The sequence below is a fragment of the Molothrus ater genome, chromosome 2 (assembly GCF_012460135.2).
Source record: "Molothrus ater isolate BHLD 08-10-18 breed brown headed cowbird chromosome 2, BPBGC_Mater_1.1, whole genome shotgun sequence".
Taxonomy (NCBI): domain Eukaryota; kingdom Metazoa; phylum Chordata; class Aves; order Passeriformes; family Icteridae; genus Molothrus; species Molothrus ater.
Genome location: NC_050479.2, coordinates 106,015,887 through 106,034,611, shown reverse-complemented (window position 1 = coordinate 106,034,611; position 18,725 = coordinate 106,015,887). Strand labels below are relative to the sequence as shown.

The 18,725-nt window shown below is 37.0% G+C and overlaps 1 protein-coding gene across 1 annotated transcript; it reads right to left on the bottom strand.

Annotated features, from left to right (window-relative positions):
* Window positions 1-1,515: 1,515 nt before the first annotated feature.
* Window positions 1,516-18,490, bottom strand: LIPI (lipase I). Its single transcript, XM_036385219.1, has 10 exons — window positions 18,401-18,490; window positions 14,906-15,282; window positions 12,927-13,035; window positions 12,198-12,299; window positions 11,082-11,171; window positions 9,840-10,007; window positions 8,337-8,429; window positions 6,675-6,786; window positions 6,157-6,330; window positions 1,516-2,321 (listed from the first exon to the last, which is right to left on the bottom strand). The coding sequence occupies exons 1-10, from the start codon at window positions 18,447-18,449 to the stop codon at window positions 2,234-2,236; spliced, it is 1,362 nt and encodes a 453-aa protein (XP_036241112.1). The 5' UTR covers window positions 18,450-18,490; the 3' UTR covers window positions 1,516-2,233.
* Window positions 18,491-18,725: the final 235 nt, after the last annotated feature.

The following is an 18,725-nucleotide window of genomic DNA, read 5'->3' as shown; positions in this document are numbered from 1 at the left end:
TTTTTTACTTTAACATTTATAGATTTTTAAAAGTGACAGTGGATTGGAGGATGAGAGTGTCACTTACCCAATGACACTGGATTAATTAACAGTTTATCAATTTTTTTTTCATTTAGAGAAGAATGCAAAACAATAAGCTATTTACATAAAGTGCATAAGAAAAAAAAATTGTTGCAAGAAAATAAACATCAGAAGGCTTAGAAAAACTTAAACAAGCTAACACCAGCTGAAATTGGAAATTGGGAAAAGAAAGTTTCTTTGTCTCACGCTGTTTGTTGGAACCTCCAGAGTTATCAACCCCACTGTTTCTTTCCTTTTTACCCAAAGCTTATGAAAAACAAGGCAAAAAAATCACTATTCCTGTCCCACATATTTTATAGGGATGTGTGAAAATATCACAGCACTGAACAACACTTAGTCATGCCTGTATGCCTTCCTGTGTCAACAGGGAAAACAGAAAAATTTCAGCAAGGTGTCTCAGTCTGATGTATTTCTATGCCTGAATATCTATATCACACAGATTGAAAGACTCCAGTTCCAGACATGTGAAATCTAGCATCAGGTCTCTGTGCTTGTTTAAAGGGATATAAGTAGCAGGTATTTGGAGGCAAGGTGAGGAAAGAAAAGGAGATTCAGAGAGCTGTTAAGGTCAGACTAGGTAGATGAAAGTCTGGACAAAAACCTGCAGAATGAAATGAGAGTAACAGCAGTTTCAAAAAACAGAAAAAAGGAGAAATCTTTAAAATCCACCCCTTAACAAGCATATAGGCAGACAAAACAAGTCTTCTCCTGTGTATCTCCTAATGATGGCCTCAAAGGAAAGAAAGAAGTATAAAGTAAAATGCTAAAGCTGAGAACTTGACTAGATCTATGGAAATTGCCTACGGTAATGCAATTACTATTTCTCAAGAATTATTTTTTTCTTTTAAAGAGTCAGTCCATAAGCATGGCTGTCCACAAGTCTGTGTATTTTTGGTTTATCCAGACAAGAAAAAGCATGTGCAATGGCTGGTTCAGAGCTTTGCATGGTCTGACCAGCATGCTGGAGCTGTCTCCAGCAGGGAAAACGTGCCTGCCTACCTGCCTTAGGACACTGTATTCCATCTTCCTTACTACCCAGCTTTTGACTTGCAACAAAACCTACAATTCACAGGTTTGGACATCCCATTCCACTGACATTCAGTTGAAATTGGTTAATAGGTTCAACCAAGCATTGCTGTCAAGTGTAGGGACAGAGGGGACATGGGAGAGGAAGGAAATGGATAATGTGCATAGGAAGCATTTGCATGAGAAACCAGCATGAAACACATGAAAATAGCTTTACAGAAGAAAAATACACCCATCTCTCCTCCAATCAGTTCCATCAGGAAAGGCAGTCTGGGACAAGAATACTTGTTTTTCTGAAGGGGAGGAGGTAATGTTTTTGTACCATTTACTCCTGCTCACATCCCAATAGGTGGAAAGCTTCCATCAGCCTCAACCCAAACCACAGATCTGATTCCAAGAGGCCCAAACAGAAACAAAATGAAAATAAATTTATTTCACTTCTAAGTTATTCTCCTCAGAATAGACATTAGATTACTTTGCATCTGAAACAGCACTACTCTGTCCGTAACAGTTATAAAAAAAATCTGAAAGTCTGCAATAGCATTCATCTATGATAAAGACAACATATTTAAACCAGAAAATTTACAAATGTACTCACAAATATTGTTCCACTCCTCATACTGAGATGTTACATAAAGAGAAAATATGAATTCATTTATCCAATGAACACAGCACAGCAAAACTGTTGTGTATTAGATCTGTAGATCACATGTACAGTATATTAAATTCATTTAGTAGACAGATTGTTATGTTTCCATGAAAAAGCCATTACGAATAATAAATATTTAAATATATGTATGACAAATAATGTGCCAGGATTATGCAGACAATTCATATTTAATTCAGTAGTTGCTTCATTGCTAACAAAGAGTAATGAACAGACCACTGCATGTTCTCCACCATGATACATTTACTTTACTCAAATAATTTTCCAAGCACATACATGTCTCAACTTTTCAATTAATTTCAGCCTAAGGCACTCAGAGCAAGTAATGCATATTATCAGGTAGACTCTTGAAAAATAAATCTAGCTTATCTCATTTCCTTTCTCATTGCAGTCTTTATCCTGAGGAAGCATCAAAATGTCACTGCCCTGAGAGAAATTAGGTTAGTAGTAGCTCTCTTTTCATGTACCCCTCTCAGAGCAAGGGATAGGTTTGAAGGTCATTTCAGTATTCTCCATCAGTACAAAATCATATCTGCACAGCTGTAGCCTACAAAAGCAGAGAAAGAAAAAAAAATATCACAACAGAAAAAGTTCACTTTAACAGAAAAATAATCCAGTATTTGAATTATTAAACCTCCAGTATTTACCAGCTCTCAGAGACAGTACTCAGGACAAGTGTCTCCTGGTATAAGTTTATACCTTATTTCACACATTCCTAGAGTAGCTTTGATGGACTGAAAACAACCAAACATCAGCTGGATGATGCAAAGAAGTGCATCGCACTGGTCTGAAGCATAAAGATGCAGCATTTCATCCATTTCAGCTATTAATCTGCATTCAAATTAACTCCTTAGCAGCATGACCCAAAATCTGAACAATGCCTGCTAACACAGGGTCTGAATAATTGATTTTGACTTCCCTATGTAGAAAAATTTCTTTGTTTTTATTTTACATAGGAAAGTAAGGAACCACATGATAATATTTTCTCTTTCACTTGCAATGACAGCATGTGTAAGAAATTTTAATGCAAGAGTGCAATTTGTCTTCTAAACACCTAGAAAACTCACAGCTGACTAATATTACATGAACACATAAAGAGGTCACAAAGGCAGCCACATATACACTAAAAACATGCTTTTTGAGGTCAATATAAGGGCTCTGCCTTTTAGGGCAGAGGCTGCTCTTTATGCACTACTGTAATGTATGGAGAGGGGAAAATGACAGCAAATGAACAGGAAAATCACAGACACACTCTTGATGGCACCTCCATAGCACACAGCCATGAGACTTATTTTATTTAAAATTATCTTCTCTATTGCTCTGAACTCATAGATGTGGCTATACCACACAATTCACCTTGGCCTGGGAAGTAGAATACAGTGGAACAGCAAAAGGAGAGAACAGCACACCAGGCATTTCCATTGTTGCCCATTCTTATAAGATTTCCTACAGTTAAGACTCCACCTGTCTGTAGGTGGAAGGACTGTCAGATTTCTACTTAAAAATTTGACACCTTTTAAGGGCTCCACAAAGTTATGACAGCAATTTTATGGTTAAAAAGATCAAGATGAATTTGGGTGTCCTGTACAATCCAGTCCTTCATCAACAATTGGTTTTGATTTGAATTCAATGTTTCATTATTATAGTATTTTTGTAATATTATTTCTATCTAACCACAGGGGCCAAAATACCTAGCCAAACCATACTGCTGAATTCTAGAAATAAAAGCTTCTGTCTTCCAACACATTGTATCTCATTTGAACTGCAGTCCATTTCAGTTTGTGATTACTGATTACAGAATGCCTCACAGGAGAGTAGCCCTGGGCAGGGTGCAGGTTCACCAACAAGGAGCAAAACACAAAAAATGTTTTTGTGAGGCTTCTTAACCCCTCAACCTAAATATCTTCTCTGCTGTCTACTAAAAATCATGGGCATGCCACACCTGTTCAGAAGAGGTATTTGCAAGGTCTTCTTTACATTATCTCTGTTCTTGTTTTGGTCAGAAAAACCCAGAGGTGTCTGGCTAAGTATCTTTGAGACATTCACCTTCCACTTTAATTGCATCTGAATTCACTGACAGGTTTATAAGATTTTGGGGATAGCTGACCCCTGGACATGCACAAGTTAGCAAAGCTTTCTGGTTTTATGGGTGAGCAGAAATGATTTATCTCAGGGATCAGAAGAAGAATATGAAAATGATGTGTACCTTTCAGCACTCCCATATTCACATACCATCTGTGTGAATAGTGGATCAGGCCAGCAGACAACTGTCTGTGATATTCCCCAAACTCCCACGGTTTGCCATTAACCCAGACCTGAGCAGACTGAGATTCCTATTGTCTTTTATCCCTGCATCTGTCCCCTGGTTTTTATCTACTACTTTGTTGTGAATAATTCAAGTAGTTTTAATGGAGTTTGTAGTTGATCATCCTGTATTCAAGTAATTGTTGTAATTATATGTAAATAAGGTAAATATAGGTTGGTATAATTACAAAGAGCAATTAGGTAATTATACCAATAGTGCTTTAACATCTGCATTTAAATTACCTTCACATGCTGATTCAATACAGTCTTTTTCACTGTTCTCTCAAAGTACCTAACATGCCTCTACAGCTGCAATCTGAGGAGGCCCTACATGAAGGACTCTAGTGGATCTTATATTAAAGCACATGAAATGTATCTTACTTTTAAACTAACAAGAGTCAGACTAACAGGAATGAAAACTCAAACTCTATGAGGGGTTGTTCACTGAAAATCTTTCTTGTTTGCTTGCTAGATCATTATCTGAGAGAGCCCCAAGTGCTGACAGGCTTACATGAAAATGTATCTTCTGATTTATCACCACTGGGCTGAGAAAAAAATTGGAATCTGATTTAGAACTTTTCACCCTCTCTCATCACCAAATGCTTTGAAATACAATCATGCCATTTTCACCTGAGAGCTTGAGACTTATTGTCGCAGACATCTTTCATGAAAAATCCTTTCTTAGGATTTTTCCTTGTGACAAGCTGCAGTTCAGCAACCAAAGTAAACAATGGTTATCTGCTGCTGTGGAATGCAACAGGTGATTGGTCTCCTGTGGGTGTTTGGATTTCTTGACCACTCATGGCAGAGCTGGCTCTTGCTCTGTCTGAGACACAGATCTTTGTTATTCATTCTTTTCTATTCTTAGCTTAGCTAGCTTCTCAAGAAACCTTTTCCTTTCTATTGCTTTTTAGTATAGTCTTAATGTAACATATATCATAAAATAATAAATCAAACCTTCTGATCATGGAGTCAACATTCTCGTCTCTTCTTCATCCTGAAAACCCTTGTGACCACAGTCACAACTTATGGCTTTCAATAAGTTAATAAAGTCAAATGTATGTATATTCTGGGGTACTATTTTGATTACTGTGTTTTGTTTCTTCCTAAGTCTCTCCCCATCCATCTCCTTCTCTTTCTCAGTAAATCAAAAATGGATTAATTTAAGAAGGTCTCAATTTTTGCAAAATATCATACCCAATTCTTACTAGGCTATTATCATGCACCATAAAAGAAATCCTCAAGTGTTGCATCTCAAGTTAATAAAATAAACTTAAGCCTTAGTAAGTCTTGTAATATTATTCTCATTCATTACTCATTTGATATGCATTCTTATGTTTTTATTTTAAATTCTGATTTTCTTGAATCTGCCAATAATAAGAAACAAATTAACAACTCTCAAATCAAGTACTCTTGCTACTCCTGGATGTTTCTTACCTATTCCATGTAATATGTTCTTTTCACACAATGCAAATGCAAAATTTAACTTCTAGAGTTACCGCACAAGTAAATTTGGAGATATGAAAATGAACATATGGTAATAATGCTGAAATATTTTAAATCAGAATAAAAGCTCAGCAATTACACTCAATTACAAAAAAAAAACAGATTTAATTTTAACTGTAAGCAGACACAGACTGTGTTCTGATCTTAGAAGAACTTTTTACCATCATCAGTAAGACCAAAAAACCTATTCCAGTCTCTCATCTTGCTGAAGCTCCATTTCACACCTGAGTGTGAAAAGCTGTGTACAGACACATGAGAAAAATCAGAAAACTGCTTGATAAAGTTTATCTCATGGAGGAAAAGCTGACCGTGCAAGTCAGGCTGGTGCTTAAAAGCACAGCTGTGACACACAGCACGTGTGACACCTCCATGTACAAGCTGCTGTGCACTAAATGTTAATGTACACAGCAGCTCTTCCACAGGACAAATTTGATCATCAGGATGATGAGAAGAATATTCATACACTTAGGAATATGCAATTAAAAAAATTAATGCAGGGAAATCGAGGTTACTGAGAAAACATCCTGAGCACCTTAGTTGACACCCAGCTGTGATACATGACAAACACTCACCTTTTTGGCTTATTGAGAGATTTCAACTTCATCTGAAGAATCCTAAGCTTTCTTTTTGGGCCTATTAAAGTCTTTGTAGAAAAAGTCAAGGAAATTTTTGCAATTTTCTCAATGTCTTGGTAAAATCCAGTCAGTATTTTGACTCTTTTATATTGCTGAAATGTTGAAGCTTCACTAAAAAAAAAATATTTAGACAGGCTTTTGTTAGCTGAGTAATATTCATTATTGCTAAGTATCATTATTTAACTGGGAAATCTTTTGGGATGTATCAACTTTGAGCATTGAGAACGAGGCCAGCTAGAACAGGATTCAAACCAGCACCAAGCAAGGATCATTTCAGTGCGAGGGCATTGCCCTGATACTGAGCCACGTCCAGGCAATGTCTGAACATGGCCAAGCCTTAACAAACTCAAGATACTTTTTCAGCTTGCAAGCTAACAAGTTAAAAGGTTTAGAAAACTCAGAAAATTAGTCCTAAGAAGTGATAAATAAAAAATTAAAGACAAATAACAACATACCTATTCATTTGCGCCTCTACTGCGTTTCCAGCATTATCTATTATTTTAACTCTAATGAAACCTCTCCTCATGCTTTTATTCCAGGTGGTAATGTCCAATAAGTAGTTATACACTGCAGGAAGAAATAGGAAATCATGAGAATAAAAGAATGATCTCAACAGGAAACAGTTGGTATCCCCACCCTGTTAAATGTATTTACTGGTAGGTGATAGGAATAGTGACTCTTAACTTTTACCCTCCCTGTTCAAAGGAGAATAAAAAGCTGACCTGCTGCTGACCTGGCCTTCTGTAGCCATCACTGCAGTATTGGAACCACACACCTTTACTGCTCCAGTCAGGACACCAAGAAAAAAATGCCTTTGTTTTTTGGCATGTGGCCAACAAATTATCATTATTATCATTCTCTCCTAAAAGACCAGGACTCATATGAGGCCATGACTTGCTCAAGTTTACAATTGCCCCTTCTTTTTAAGGCCTCTTGTTAGTGTCTGTCTCCTCAGCTTCCCAAATATCTAATAATTAAGGCTTTTATTAATAAATACACTCTTTTTCAGACTGGTTTGTTTTGCTTCCTGACTTTGCTTTTTTTTTTTTCTTCTTAATCTTGCATATTTTCCTTCAAATATATACTGTCATTACAATATTTCTCATTCTGCTCCATGTGCCTCCTCCTATCTTTGGTAATATTTCTCTTCCTTTTTTCTCCCTTTTACCACCACCAGTGAGGGGCAGGGGAGAACAACAGTAACAGGTTTGGGTTGAGCTCAAAGACATTGGGAAGAGTAGTTATATTATATGTAAATTTTGTGTTTAAAAAATGATGTAAAATCCATCACTTCATTCAGCTCTCCTCAATCCTTTGGAGGATACAATGATGTCAGCAAACATGACTAGGACCATCTGCTCCTGGTGACAAAACTTGCCAAGAGGATGGACAAAACTAATGGGAAAACCTAATTTCACATTCATTCCCTGTAAGCCTGTCCCTATACCCTAAATGAAAGAACCTTAAACACAATAATTAGAAGTGTGTGTGGCACTTTTTCAGGGTTATAGAGTGTTTCAATAGCAAGAGAAGTTAGATGAGAATCCAAGATGAACCTACATGGGTAGGTAGGTATCTAAACTGCTGCAGCTGAAGCCCACACCATGAGAGCTCATTGCCACAGAATCTAACTCTGAGAAGCCAGCTGAGTTTTCACCTCACTGTTTTACTCCTGGGGAGACATGGAGAAGCTTTATTTGACTGCAGGGTGATCTACTGGGGTGGAAGATAAAGGTTTCTCTTTTTTGTCCCCCACCCAGGGCAGTCTTGCTTCCCTTTCCTGCTCTCTGGAAATGGCAGCATTGATCCCATCTAAGGAAGTTGCATCAATCCAGATTTTTCCTTCCCACTTGATTCTCATTTTCTGGCTTTCTTCTTCCTCTTGGCAGTCCATCCCATTACTCTTAAAAGGTACATGTCTTTCCCAGTTCACACAGTATTACTTTTTCCTCTTTCTCCAGTCTGTGAACTGACCCTTAGTTCATGGTTTTTTACATCATTTTACACAGTGGCTAACACTAGCTTCTACTTTTAACATGCTTTCACTCCAGATCAGCTAAAAATTAAGAATCACAAATTTTTATAAAGAGGTTTTATGTATGTATTTAGTTACTCACTGCAAAATGGGTCTTTGTCAGAGGTATCAAAGTAAGCTTTTGTTGGTGAACTATATGGTATCAACAGCTTTTTCCATCTATCAGCATGATAACCTGAAATGCAAAGTTGAAATATTTCATTTCAGACATTTAGCAAAATCATGATACACACATGTTTGCACAAAAGTATCTCATAGCATGACAAATTTGGCTTTAATTTTCTTAAATATCCTCTGAGAAAGAAACCTGACTAGAAAAAGGAAGGAATCCTCTGAGTAAAACAGACTGTAGTATATAAGTATTTATTTCCTCTAATATATTAATATCACTAAAATTTTCACAATGTAATAGTAACCTCTTTAGTCTAGATACTAACTCAAAAAAGTAGTGCTGACAAAACCCTGCAGAGGTAATAAAAACAACTCCAAAAATGTGGCCCACATATTTGCAGAGAGCACTTACAGAATAGCTTTCCTTTCTTTCATTTGAATCATTAAATATACTTTAATTCTTTAGCCTATTTGTAGCGATTGTTTAATAAAATATAAGATACTGTGCAAAGCCCCTAAGCTCATGGATTTAACATAGAGAGAAATTTATACAATTGCATAATTGTTGGTTTTTGGGAGTTGATAACAGCCCTTGTTTCTAGAGCAGAAGATCCTGTTCTCTCCCTGTTAACCTCTCTATCTAGACTGGACAAGGAAGGCTAATTCCAGACTGCAGAGCTCCCACTGCAAAACAGCAAAGATTGCAGCAGAAGGAAGGATGCTGCTTCTCCACTCAGTTCCCAGACTCAGGAGCTGACTGGGGAAATATTTCTGCACCTCTACCTTGGACATTCTGTCCAAGTGTATCCAGCTTGGCTAGCAGCCATGCTGGAGAACTCCTGGAGTCTTCCTGTCCTACTATAAAGCTCATTATGGTTGGTTTTTTAGGAAATAACACACAGACCTATCTAGGCTTTTTCTTCTAGCCTGATCCAACTAATGTAACATACACATCCCAGCATAAAGGTGCAAAAAAAAAAAAAAGACAGGATATAAATTAAAAGTTAACTTCTAATTACGTATTTTTAAAATGTCATTCTTAAAGAAAACCCTGCCAACTAGGAAATGCTCACAGCTATTGTAGCTCTTTTCAAACTGCACCCAAATCCTCTCTGACAGCAACAAAACCCAAAACAATTCAAATCCCCTCCAAATAAAAGCTTGACTCCAAAGGAAGAGCAAAAAAAAACCCCATGAAATTGCTTTAAACATTACTACCCTTAAATAAAAACTACAGGTCCTTTAGGGATCACACAACACGCTTAAGTGATGAACTAAGCACAAGCAGTTTCCCTCTAGAAAGGGGAAACACTGACTCCATTCCAGACTGGAAAGCACAAAACCCAAAGAGTAGGAACATTCAGCACCTGTGCCTAACAGAGATAAGTGTAAAGCAGACAAACTCATGAATTTTTAACTACTTGAACTTCCCAGGAAATCTCACCCAGCCCACAACAGGGAGGGTAACACTTACCCACTACTGGGCAGGACATGGGCTGGAAAGCATCACAATCAACACATTTTCCTCTCTTGTAATCCAAGTAAGAGTCACAAGGATATGCTATTATGTCACACTTGTTTTTCAAAGATGACAAGAAGAGGAAGACAGATCTCTGATGGTCACATTTAAAATACTGAAGTCCTTCAGGGAAGAAAAAAAATAAATATAAAAAGAAGAGTTAATTTTTATTAATTAAAAAAAACCATGTTGTATAAGCAGAATCACAGAATGGTTTGGGTTGGAAGGGACCTTAAATATCATCTTGTTCCAACCCCTCTGCCTTGGGCAGGGACACCTTCCACTACACCAAGTTGCTCAGAGCCCCATCGAACCTGGCCTTGAACACTTCCAGGGTCCATCCTGTGGTACATCCACAGCTTCTCCAGGAAACATGTGCCAGTGCTTTATCACACTCTGAGTGAAAACTTTGGCCAAAGGAAATTACCATGAGGAACACTTCAGAGATTCTTCTCTACTTTTCTGGGGAAAGAAATTCCTTCCTTTCCCGACGAAGCAAACTTTGGGAATTGTGGAGATCATGATTGTGCTACCTTGAGGTATTCTCCCATACTCACTAACACACAAGTGGAAGCCTTATGCCTTTACAGCAGCTCTAACTGGTAGCACTGTGCAAATTAGTAATGGGAAACAAACATATCCAAAAGAGAAAACAAAAATAATTGCAGGCAACCTTGCCTAACACACATGGAAGTTGAAATAAGCACAATTCTGCATCAAAAGATCATTTCATAAAACTGTTTTTACCCTAGAGCCTAAGACATATCCAACACCCAAACCTAGATCATCACTGCCAGCCAGGAGGAACTAAAAACACAGTGGGGATGTGGAAGCTTTGCCTTCCATGTCATAGTCAAAGGATCCTGCCCAAACCAATGGAACACAAATACCTTCCCCCATACCTGGACCCCTGTAACCAAGGAAAAATAATGATCAGTATATTCAGGTTTTATATATAATACAATAACATAATTCCATCATGCTAATATTAATTATATTATGGGAAATTTATGTTAGAGCAAGATTATTTTCAAATCTCTTCATTATTTTTCTTTTGCTGCATAGGGATGGAAAAGAAAGCATGCAGTACCAGGTCCCATATTACTGACAAAGTGCAGTGTACATTCAATTCAATTTAACCTTTTTTGATTTGATCTCAAACTTTTCTTCTCATTAAAGAAAGAGATTTTTATTTACCACTGAAAAATGTTTTTGGACAACCAGGCTGATCCATTCCTCCATTTGGATAGAAATCAATGGTTCCTAAAGGCTTCTTGAAACCTAGTGCTAAAGCAAAAACATCATGAATGAAAAAAGAGCCCCATAAACAGAATTACAAAGGCAATTATCACATTCACTCCAAAATCATGGAAGTCTTAAAGAAAATTTTTGCAATTATACCATTCTTTTTGTACTGTAAATCAAAGTCATGCCATGAGGTAAAAGTCAAGGGTTTTTTTCTCTTTAAGAAAATTATATATATGTAAAATGATGTGCACAAATGTATACAAAATTGTGTAAGACTCCTACTGCTGCAAAAGGGAGGGAACAGAAACAGCTGTAACTGAGATATTATTTACATAAATAAATTTATGAAATTGATATCCTCTCCAACCAAAATTCTTCGCCAGTGCAAATTTCATTAGAGCAAAACTTTCCATTTTTTGCAAGACATTGGATTCTGAACTACACCAATATTAGCAGTAAGTCAAAGTAAGAAAATTTGTATCTGCCCCATAAAAGTAAGCAAAATTCCACGAGTAAGAGTTTATTCAGTCTGACCTACCTTCCTTTTTACCACACATTATCTGTATTCACATAATGGGAACCTTACAAAAATTGGTATTTTACAGCCTCACACTGAAATTGATATAGGAAAATGCTTAAATTTTAATATTATTAAAGAAACTGATACGAAACTACACAAATAATGGGACAATTGTGGTATTAAAGGTTTACTTATGGTTTTGAGGAAAAAATGAAACCAGAGATTAAAGCATAGATGAAGCAGACTTTACAATGCTCTTCTTTTTAACCTTACAGTAACATGATTTGGTATTTTAAGCAGTGGCTCTGTGGCGTACTAAGTTGATGCAGCAGAGACTGACGGTCTCAGAAGGGATTAATTCAGTGATAACCAGGTGCTTGCAACCTCTGTGTTCATACAGACTTGCACAGCAAAAGAACATTCATGTTAACAGAAAATATTCTCCTGCAGCACTATTTGGATGCTACAGAAACAGCTTATCCCTTCCCTTTTGCTTCCCTGCCTTTCCTCAGGCTGAAAGAGGCAGGTCAAGGCTCTGCTGTTACCATCAATATCTGAATGGATTACATCCACAAACTGTGCATCAGTAGGGTCCAGTCTGTGCTCGGGTGGTTCTCCAGTGAATGAAGGGCCTGCTGGATCCAGACCTGAATAAAAACAACATTTGCATCATAAACCCTGGGCTCCTTCTACAGATATATGAAAGACCAGCATCTGAGCATTATTCAGCAGAGATTCTTCATTTTCCTGGTATAAAAATTTTAAAAAAGCATAGTTTTTCTGTTCACCTTGCTAAGAAAAGAAGACTCCTACCACAAGACTCATCGATCAACCCATATGTTGAATTTCTCTCTTCCCATAACTAGATGTGCATTTATTCAGATGAATGTAAGCCAACAGCATTGAGGAGCAAATCGGGATTTTTTTTTGTTGTTTTCCACTGAAAACACCATTTTATAAGACCAAATTGCACAATATAACTCCTCTCACCTCCAGAACACAACTAGTCAGACACTCGGGTATCATTTAACTTAAGTGTCACCTAGATGAAACACTCCATTTTCATTTGAGAGACTAGAGGTAACCAGGTTGGAAAATTTAATCTGTAATTTATGTCCTGAAGGCAGACCTGCCCCATTCCCTGAACTTCTATCGGGGCTATATTGTTCCTCATGTTTGTCATTAAATATTCAGTTCTCATTTGTCAATGTCTCAGAGCTCTGACAACAATACAAGGTACAAGAGAATATGTGCACTAGGATTAAAAGGCTTACCTGTAATTCTGCCAAGTTTGCCTTTATACTTCTGGCCCACAAAACCAGCTACATGAGCACCAAGACTGACTCCAATCATGTACAGGGAGTCAAGAGAAGCTCCACCCACCTATCGGGGGAAAAAACACCAAAGCCAGTCACACACAGAACTAATGGAACAGAAATCACTAGGCTGATTTAGTTTTCACTTTTGGTCAGCACTTATAATTTATATCTCTAATTTTCTAGCTCTGAAAAAAAATGGATATTACGAAGTTCCTTTCAGTTTGCAATTCTATTTTAGTTAAAGTGCAGAAATTATGAAATTGTTTAACTAGAAAAATATAAAAAGGAAGCTTGAGTCACATTTCTCCTGAAATGCTGCATTAGTTAGAAGGGAAGCAGGGAAGGGAAGAGGAAGACATTTATCAGATATAAGAAAGTTGAACCAAAACAATGAAGGAGGAAAAAAAATCTTGCCCTGTTTTATCCTTCCAATAAAATAAATTAAAATCATAATACCATTAACAAATACTTTTGTCACACAACGGCTGAATAATGGTGCCAAATGCACACCTTAAAATGCCTATTCTAGAAAGCAGTATTCAAAAAAACCCCAAATGAAAATCTACAGGAGAACTTTAAGACAGTGTCACCTGACCTCGTTGGAATCCCTACAAAATGATAGGGTGATACACAGGACCTGAAATATTAGTATGTCTTAAAAAGAATTAGAAGGGCCTCACAACAGCTTCTAAGTGTGAAAGTGATAGCTGTGGGACACTACAGACAGACCCTCCTTCCCCATCACTTTCAGGACTCACAGACAGTGTCACTGTTTGCCAGGCAGATGTGTAAACAGCAATTAACTTAATTAATCTTCTCATAGTCCTATTTAATTTTTTTAATTCCATAACAATAAATCTACTAGCACAATTGCAAATTGTTATCATTGTATCTAGTCCCAGAGGACAGATTCTGATAGGCTAAAGTGAAAGGAGAGAAAGCCTTTCTCAAAATGTTGGATGTTTTTCTGAAATTCCACAGGAAATTTTTTTTTTTTTAACTTCACAGCATTGTCATCTTATTGCAGGGGTTTCATCCTGTTGTCTCCTATCACAAAAATTCCATACCTTCTTGGTGTTTCACATGGGTAGCACCTCAGAACACTAACTCCTTCCCAAAGTAGCCAACAGACTGCAGCTCCCTTCTTAAGGCCACCCCACTCTTTTATAGCACTCTTCTTCTCACTGGTTACAGCTGTGGCCTGGTAAAGTCAGCCCTGCTCCTAATCTTTGATAATTGGCCCAGCTGCAGCTCATTAGGGATAAGGTTACTTTCTACACTATTTTTATTTTCTTATATTCTATCGCCCTACAACACAGCATTCAAAATTTCTGAGAATGGCTGAGAAATAAGTGGTGAGAAAAGATGAAAATTCAAGTGACAAATCACACAACGGCATAAATAACATCAGGACATGTTTTGTCCATTTGATCAAGCAATAAATCTAATATCCAGTAAAGACCACTGGCATCAACTATGGTTTCAGGAACTGCCTCTAGAAAAAAGAAGTTTATACCATTTGGGAATGAATATTTGTATCTTTGCCAATGTTTTATTTCTCATTTAAAACCTTTATAGTAGATTAAGAGTACAAAGAGTAGTGCAATGCCTTTGTAAAATGTTTATGCTACATACTATTAGAACATCTCTCCCTCTACTTTCCCACTAAAGAATTCACTCTTTCCAGAAGACCTAAAACTTCCAGCTGGTTCAAGAAATCAGATGCACCTTCAGGCACATTTCAGTGAAAGGGAATTAAGAACTCAGGTGAAGTTAAATATATGCAATAATAACTGCAAGTAAAGTTAGTAATACCTCTTTAAAGAAATGTGATTTGATATTGTTCACTGGACTTCTCTATATTTTAAATATCCATTCCCACTCTAACCATGCCCTTCACACTTACTCAGAACAGATGCAATGCTCTGCCTTACCAGCATCTGGTCAATATAATTCTTCAGTATTTCTGCAACTTTTCTGCAGTTTTCCACAGCAGTTATGTAATTCACAGTGGTAGCACCGCGATTCCAATCAACTATAATGAGATTAATATCCTCTGAAGAGAGTAAAAGCTTCTTCATGTCACCCAGCCATGCTGGAGGAGATCCTGTTGGCCTGAAGCCATGAATAACAAAGACAATTTTCTTGTTTGTATTCAGGTACTCAGATGCAGAAACATTGTGTTCAATGAGTCTCTCAGCACAATCTCGATTTTCCCTTGTGAACAGGAGTAGCTGAACATGGAGTTCTGTTCCAGACAAAGCATCACCTAGGTTAAGGTCTGTAAATTCGGGACATTTTTCTTCCTCATCTGAAAGAGATGAAAATGTTAAGACCATCATTTGATGAGTTGGGCTACCTGAAATACCACTTCTTCACTTTTCTTTGCATATCTTTTTCTGCTGAAAGTGGACAACTTCAATTTTCTTTACTCCTGACCTTTGGAAAGAGGTGTCAAAACATGCACTGAACAAGGAACCACACTTTAACTAACGACTCTGCAGATACCACCGTCCTCCTCTGAACCCTTCAAATGTAAAATTATCCCAATTTTTCCTGAACAGTGTATTTTCTCCTTAGAAGTACTAATTAGTAGCCAGTGTTGATAAGATCTTTTACTTCACCATCAAAGGCAGGTTCTCAGAATTTTTTCACAAGAAGTGTGTGCTGTATAAACAGGAAGGCTGTTGTGGCTGTTTCTTCCTCTTTGGGCTAGGATGGCTGTGCTGCCAATCCTTAGACCTTATTTGTTTGATCTAGCAAAAAGAAATAGCTGCCTGACAAAACAGGAATGATCCAGAACCCTTTCCTAGCTTTGGATTACCATAATGGCACCATTACCAAGAAATAAAGGCAGAAGAAACAAAGAATTTTGCTCTGAGATTGAAAAAATAAGAATTAAGGTCAGTGTACACAATGGCACATGACAAACAGTGGGATTTAGCATTTCTGTCTGTACTTGGACAGTTAGGGTGTACCAAATTAAGCTGGTCAACAAGAGGATGGAGATTTTCAAAAGAGTCTAAAAAGATTAAATTTCTCTGCTGTCTGGTTATCGACATCCAAAGTTCACACTTTAAAGATCTCTTTTGGCTGGTGAGGTCACACTGTGTGGATAAACCACTCCAGGATTCTGGGCAGAACACCAACACCTGTCAGTTCTTCTGCAATGGCCTCTTCACCTTTGCTATGGTTAGCTGTTTTTTGGCCAAAGTTTTTGGCCCATCTCTTGACTTCCAGTGGGATACCTTACTTTACACAATACTTTTGTCTCTCTGTTACTTGATGTCACCTTTTCTACTCTTCCATCATTAAAACCTTTGCAAAACAAATCACTTTCAAGAAAGCAAGAGTGAGAAAAGAAATAGTGTCTTCTTAGTTCCTTAAAAATAATATTAAAAAAATAACCTGAATTTCTCAGATTTTTTGAGGCATAAGAGAAGCAGTTGCAGCCCTTCTCCTTTTCCCAGAGGACAGTTCACAGGCAGAACCAAATCCACCACATCTGAGAAGGACAGCAAGCCTGCAGCCTGTCTTAAATCTGCCAAAGGCAAGTGTGGGTGGCTTACAAAGTATTTGAAATATGTGTTCAATACTACAGGTCAGGTCTACACAGAACTGAGCAATGTGAATTATGGCATTCAAGGTGCAGTAAAGATTCAATAAAGGCACTAAAGGCATTAATTCACTAATTTAGGGAATGAGACCAATCACCTCTAATGCCAAACCATGTATCTACAAGGACTAGATTGGTCACCTCTGGGCTGGACATCACAAAAAAACAATGGATATAGTCCAAACAGGAGCAGGCTTGAAGTTACACAGTGTTAAAAATAAGCTGAAACTCCCTGCTGCAAACCAACCAAACAAAAGTTTCACGCCTATCATCATGTTATGACAGTAACTACAATTATTACATGGAGAAAAAGACAGAATTATATTGAAAAATAAATACCATTGTTATCCTCATTTAAACACGTATTAATATAAATAACTTTAACTGACATTACTAGACAGGTTATTAACTAAGAAGTGATACAGGAAGACAACTCATTTCATCACTTGGACTTATCCAAGAAGTTCTGAAACTGAAAACTGTTCAGCTGAAGTGAACTTGAATTTTATAAAAAACATAATCAAGAAGCTGCTAAAATGTCATGCATGTGACATGATCCTGAGATGTGAACAATATGTGTCACATTGGATTTCTGTTTTTCATATATTTGTATAATATGATAAAACTAGAATATAAATTACATTACACTAACTTCACCTATAAAGTGAAAATAAAAGCCAGCCACTTGATTATAGTTTCAAAGGTACAACATGAAACTCTCATTTTGCCTGATCTGGTCTTTAAATCCAAGTTTAATCACCGATCCTTAAAATTCACTCCTTCATATCTAAAATATAAAAGATCCATGCTAAGATATTGCTCTGTATCCCTTTAAATATTTTGATTTTTTTTTTAATCATTTGATTGGTAGAAATAAAACTTACTTCTTCTAAAACCAGTGGAATGACAGTGAGATAAACCAGACACAATGTGTTCCATGGGAGTGAGAAATATATCATAAGGAAATTATTTTAACTGCCAAACCTATTTACTAGCTGGCCAATGTCAAAGAGAAGCAACTTGTTTACTCTTGGCTGTGAAATGACAGAAGTGGTTCTCTCCAAGGTAAATAGAGAATAAAAACGAAATGATGATGTTTTTACTGTGGAATTAGATAAGTCATACAAATAGGTTTATAGATTTAATACTTTGAATTGTTTAGCGAGGAGTCATAAGGGGAAGTTTTTCAAACTCCTGTTTCTCATTGAACACTGGAAGCAATACCCAGCTGCCCTTTGTGCTCTCTTGTTGGAGTGCTCACTCTTTTCTGTGCAATCAAAACATACACGTAGGCACTGGGCTGTTAGGCATGCATTTTAAGCAAGTTAATGTATAATTGTAACTGTCTTGTGCACATTTGTAAGCATTTTAATTGCCTCGTGTGGTTGAAAAGGGGAAAATCTTAAGTGCACAGTCTTCTTTGTAACTAAATGTTACCATTTAAAAATGTAACATGTAACTTGAAAATCTAAGCACCTGTCACATCAGCAACAATCAATAAACACGCGTGAGTATATTAAGACTATTTCATGATTACGTCTACTTTGTACAAAGTGCACACACCTGAGCAGGTCTCTGGGCAAAGTACAACCACAGATAAAGTATCAGGCTTGGTTCTATTTACTTTAAAACAAAAACTTATGTCTCCATTTCAAAGTTATTGAGTTCTTTTTACTAATCATCTGCTCCATTAGGCATAATTCATAAGATTTTATCTTAATCTTTTGGCCAATTTAAATGAAGGAATATTCATTTCTTTTAATGTTTGATTAAAGTAAAGGTTCCACATTACAAGCAAGCTAATGGTTCTTACCTGATCTCACCCAGTATATCAAACAGAGGAAGAAACACAATTTCAGCATGTGGAAGTGGAGAAAAAGTGATGTGCAATATCCACAAAGAAGTGGCAAATTGAGTGTTTCCTTATGCCAGATATCTAACACGACTGAATGACACCAATGAAGCGAGTGAGTAGGAAGCAGAAAATAAAGCTGTAGTCAAGCTTCTACACCTCTGACTCCTCCTATTGAGTGACTTCAGTAGATAGGGTGGTTACTGGGCTGTGAGGGTTGGGACTGATTTTCAATCTATTTCCCTCTCTGTCTATCAGCAGATTTCCACGTAAGCAAGTGATGTCA

Coding starts and splice junctions, on each gene's coding strand:
- LIPI (XM_036385219.1), bottom strand. CDS start 18,449: ATGCTGAAATTGTGTTTCTTCCTCTGTTTGATATACTGGGTGAGATCA. Junction 15,283..18,400: donor GATATACTGGGTGAGATCAG/GTAAGAACCATT, acceptor CATCTCTTTCAG/ATGAGGAAGAAAAATGTCCC. Junction 13,036..14,905: donor ATTATATTGACCAGATGCTG/GTAAGGCAGAGC, acceptor TTCCCCCGATAG/GTGGGTGGAGCTTCTCTTGA.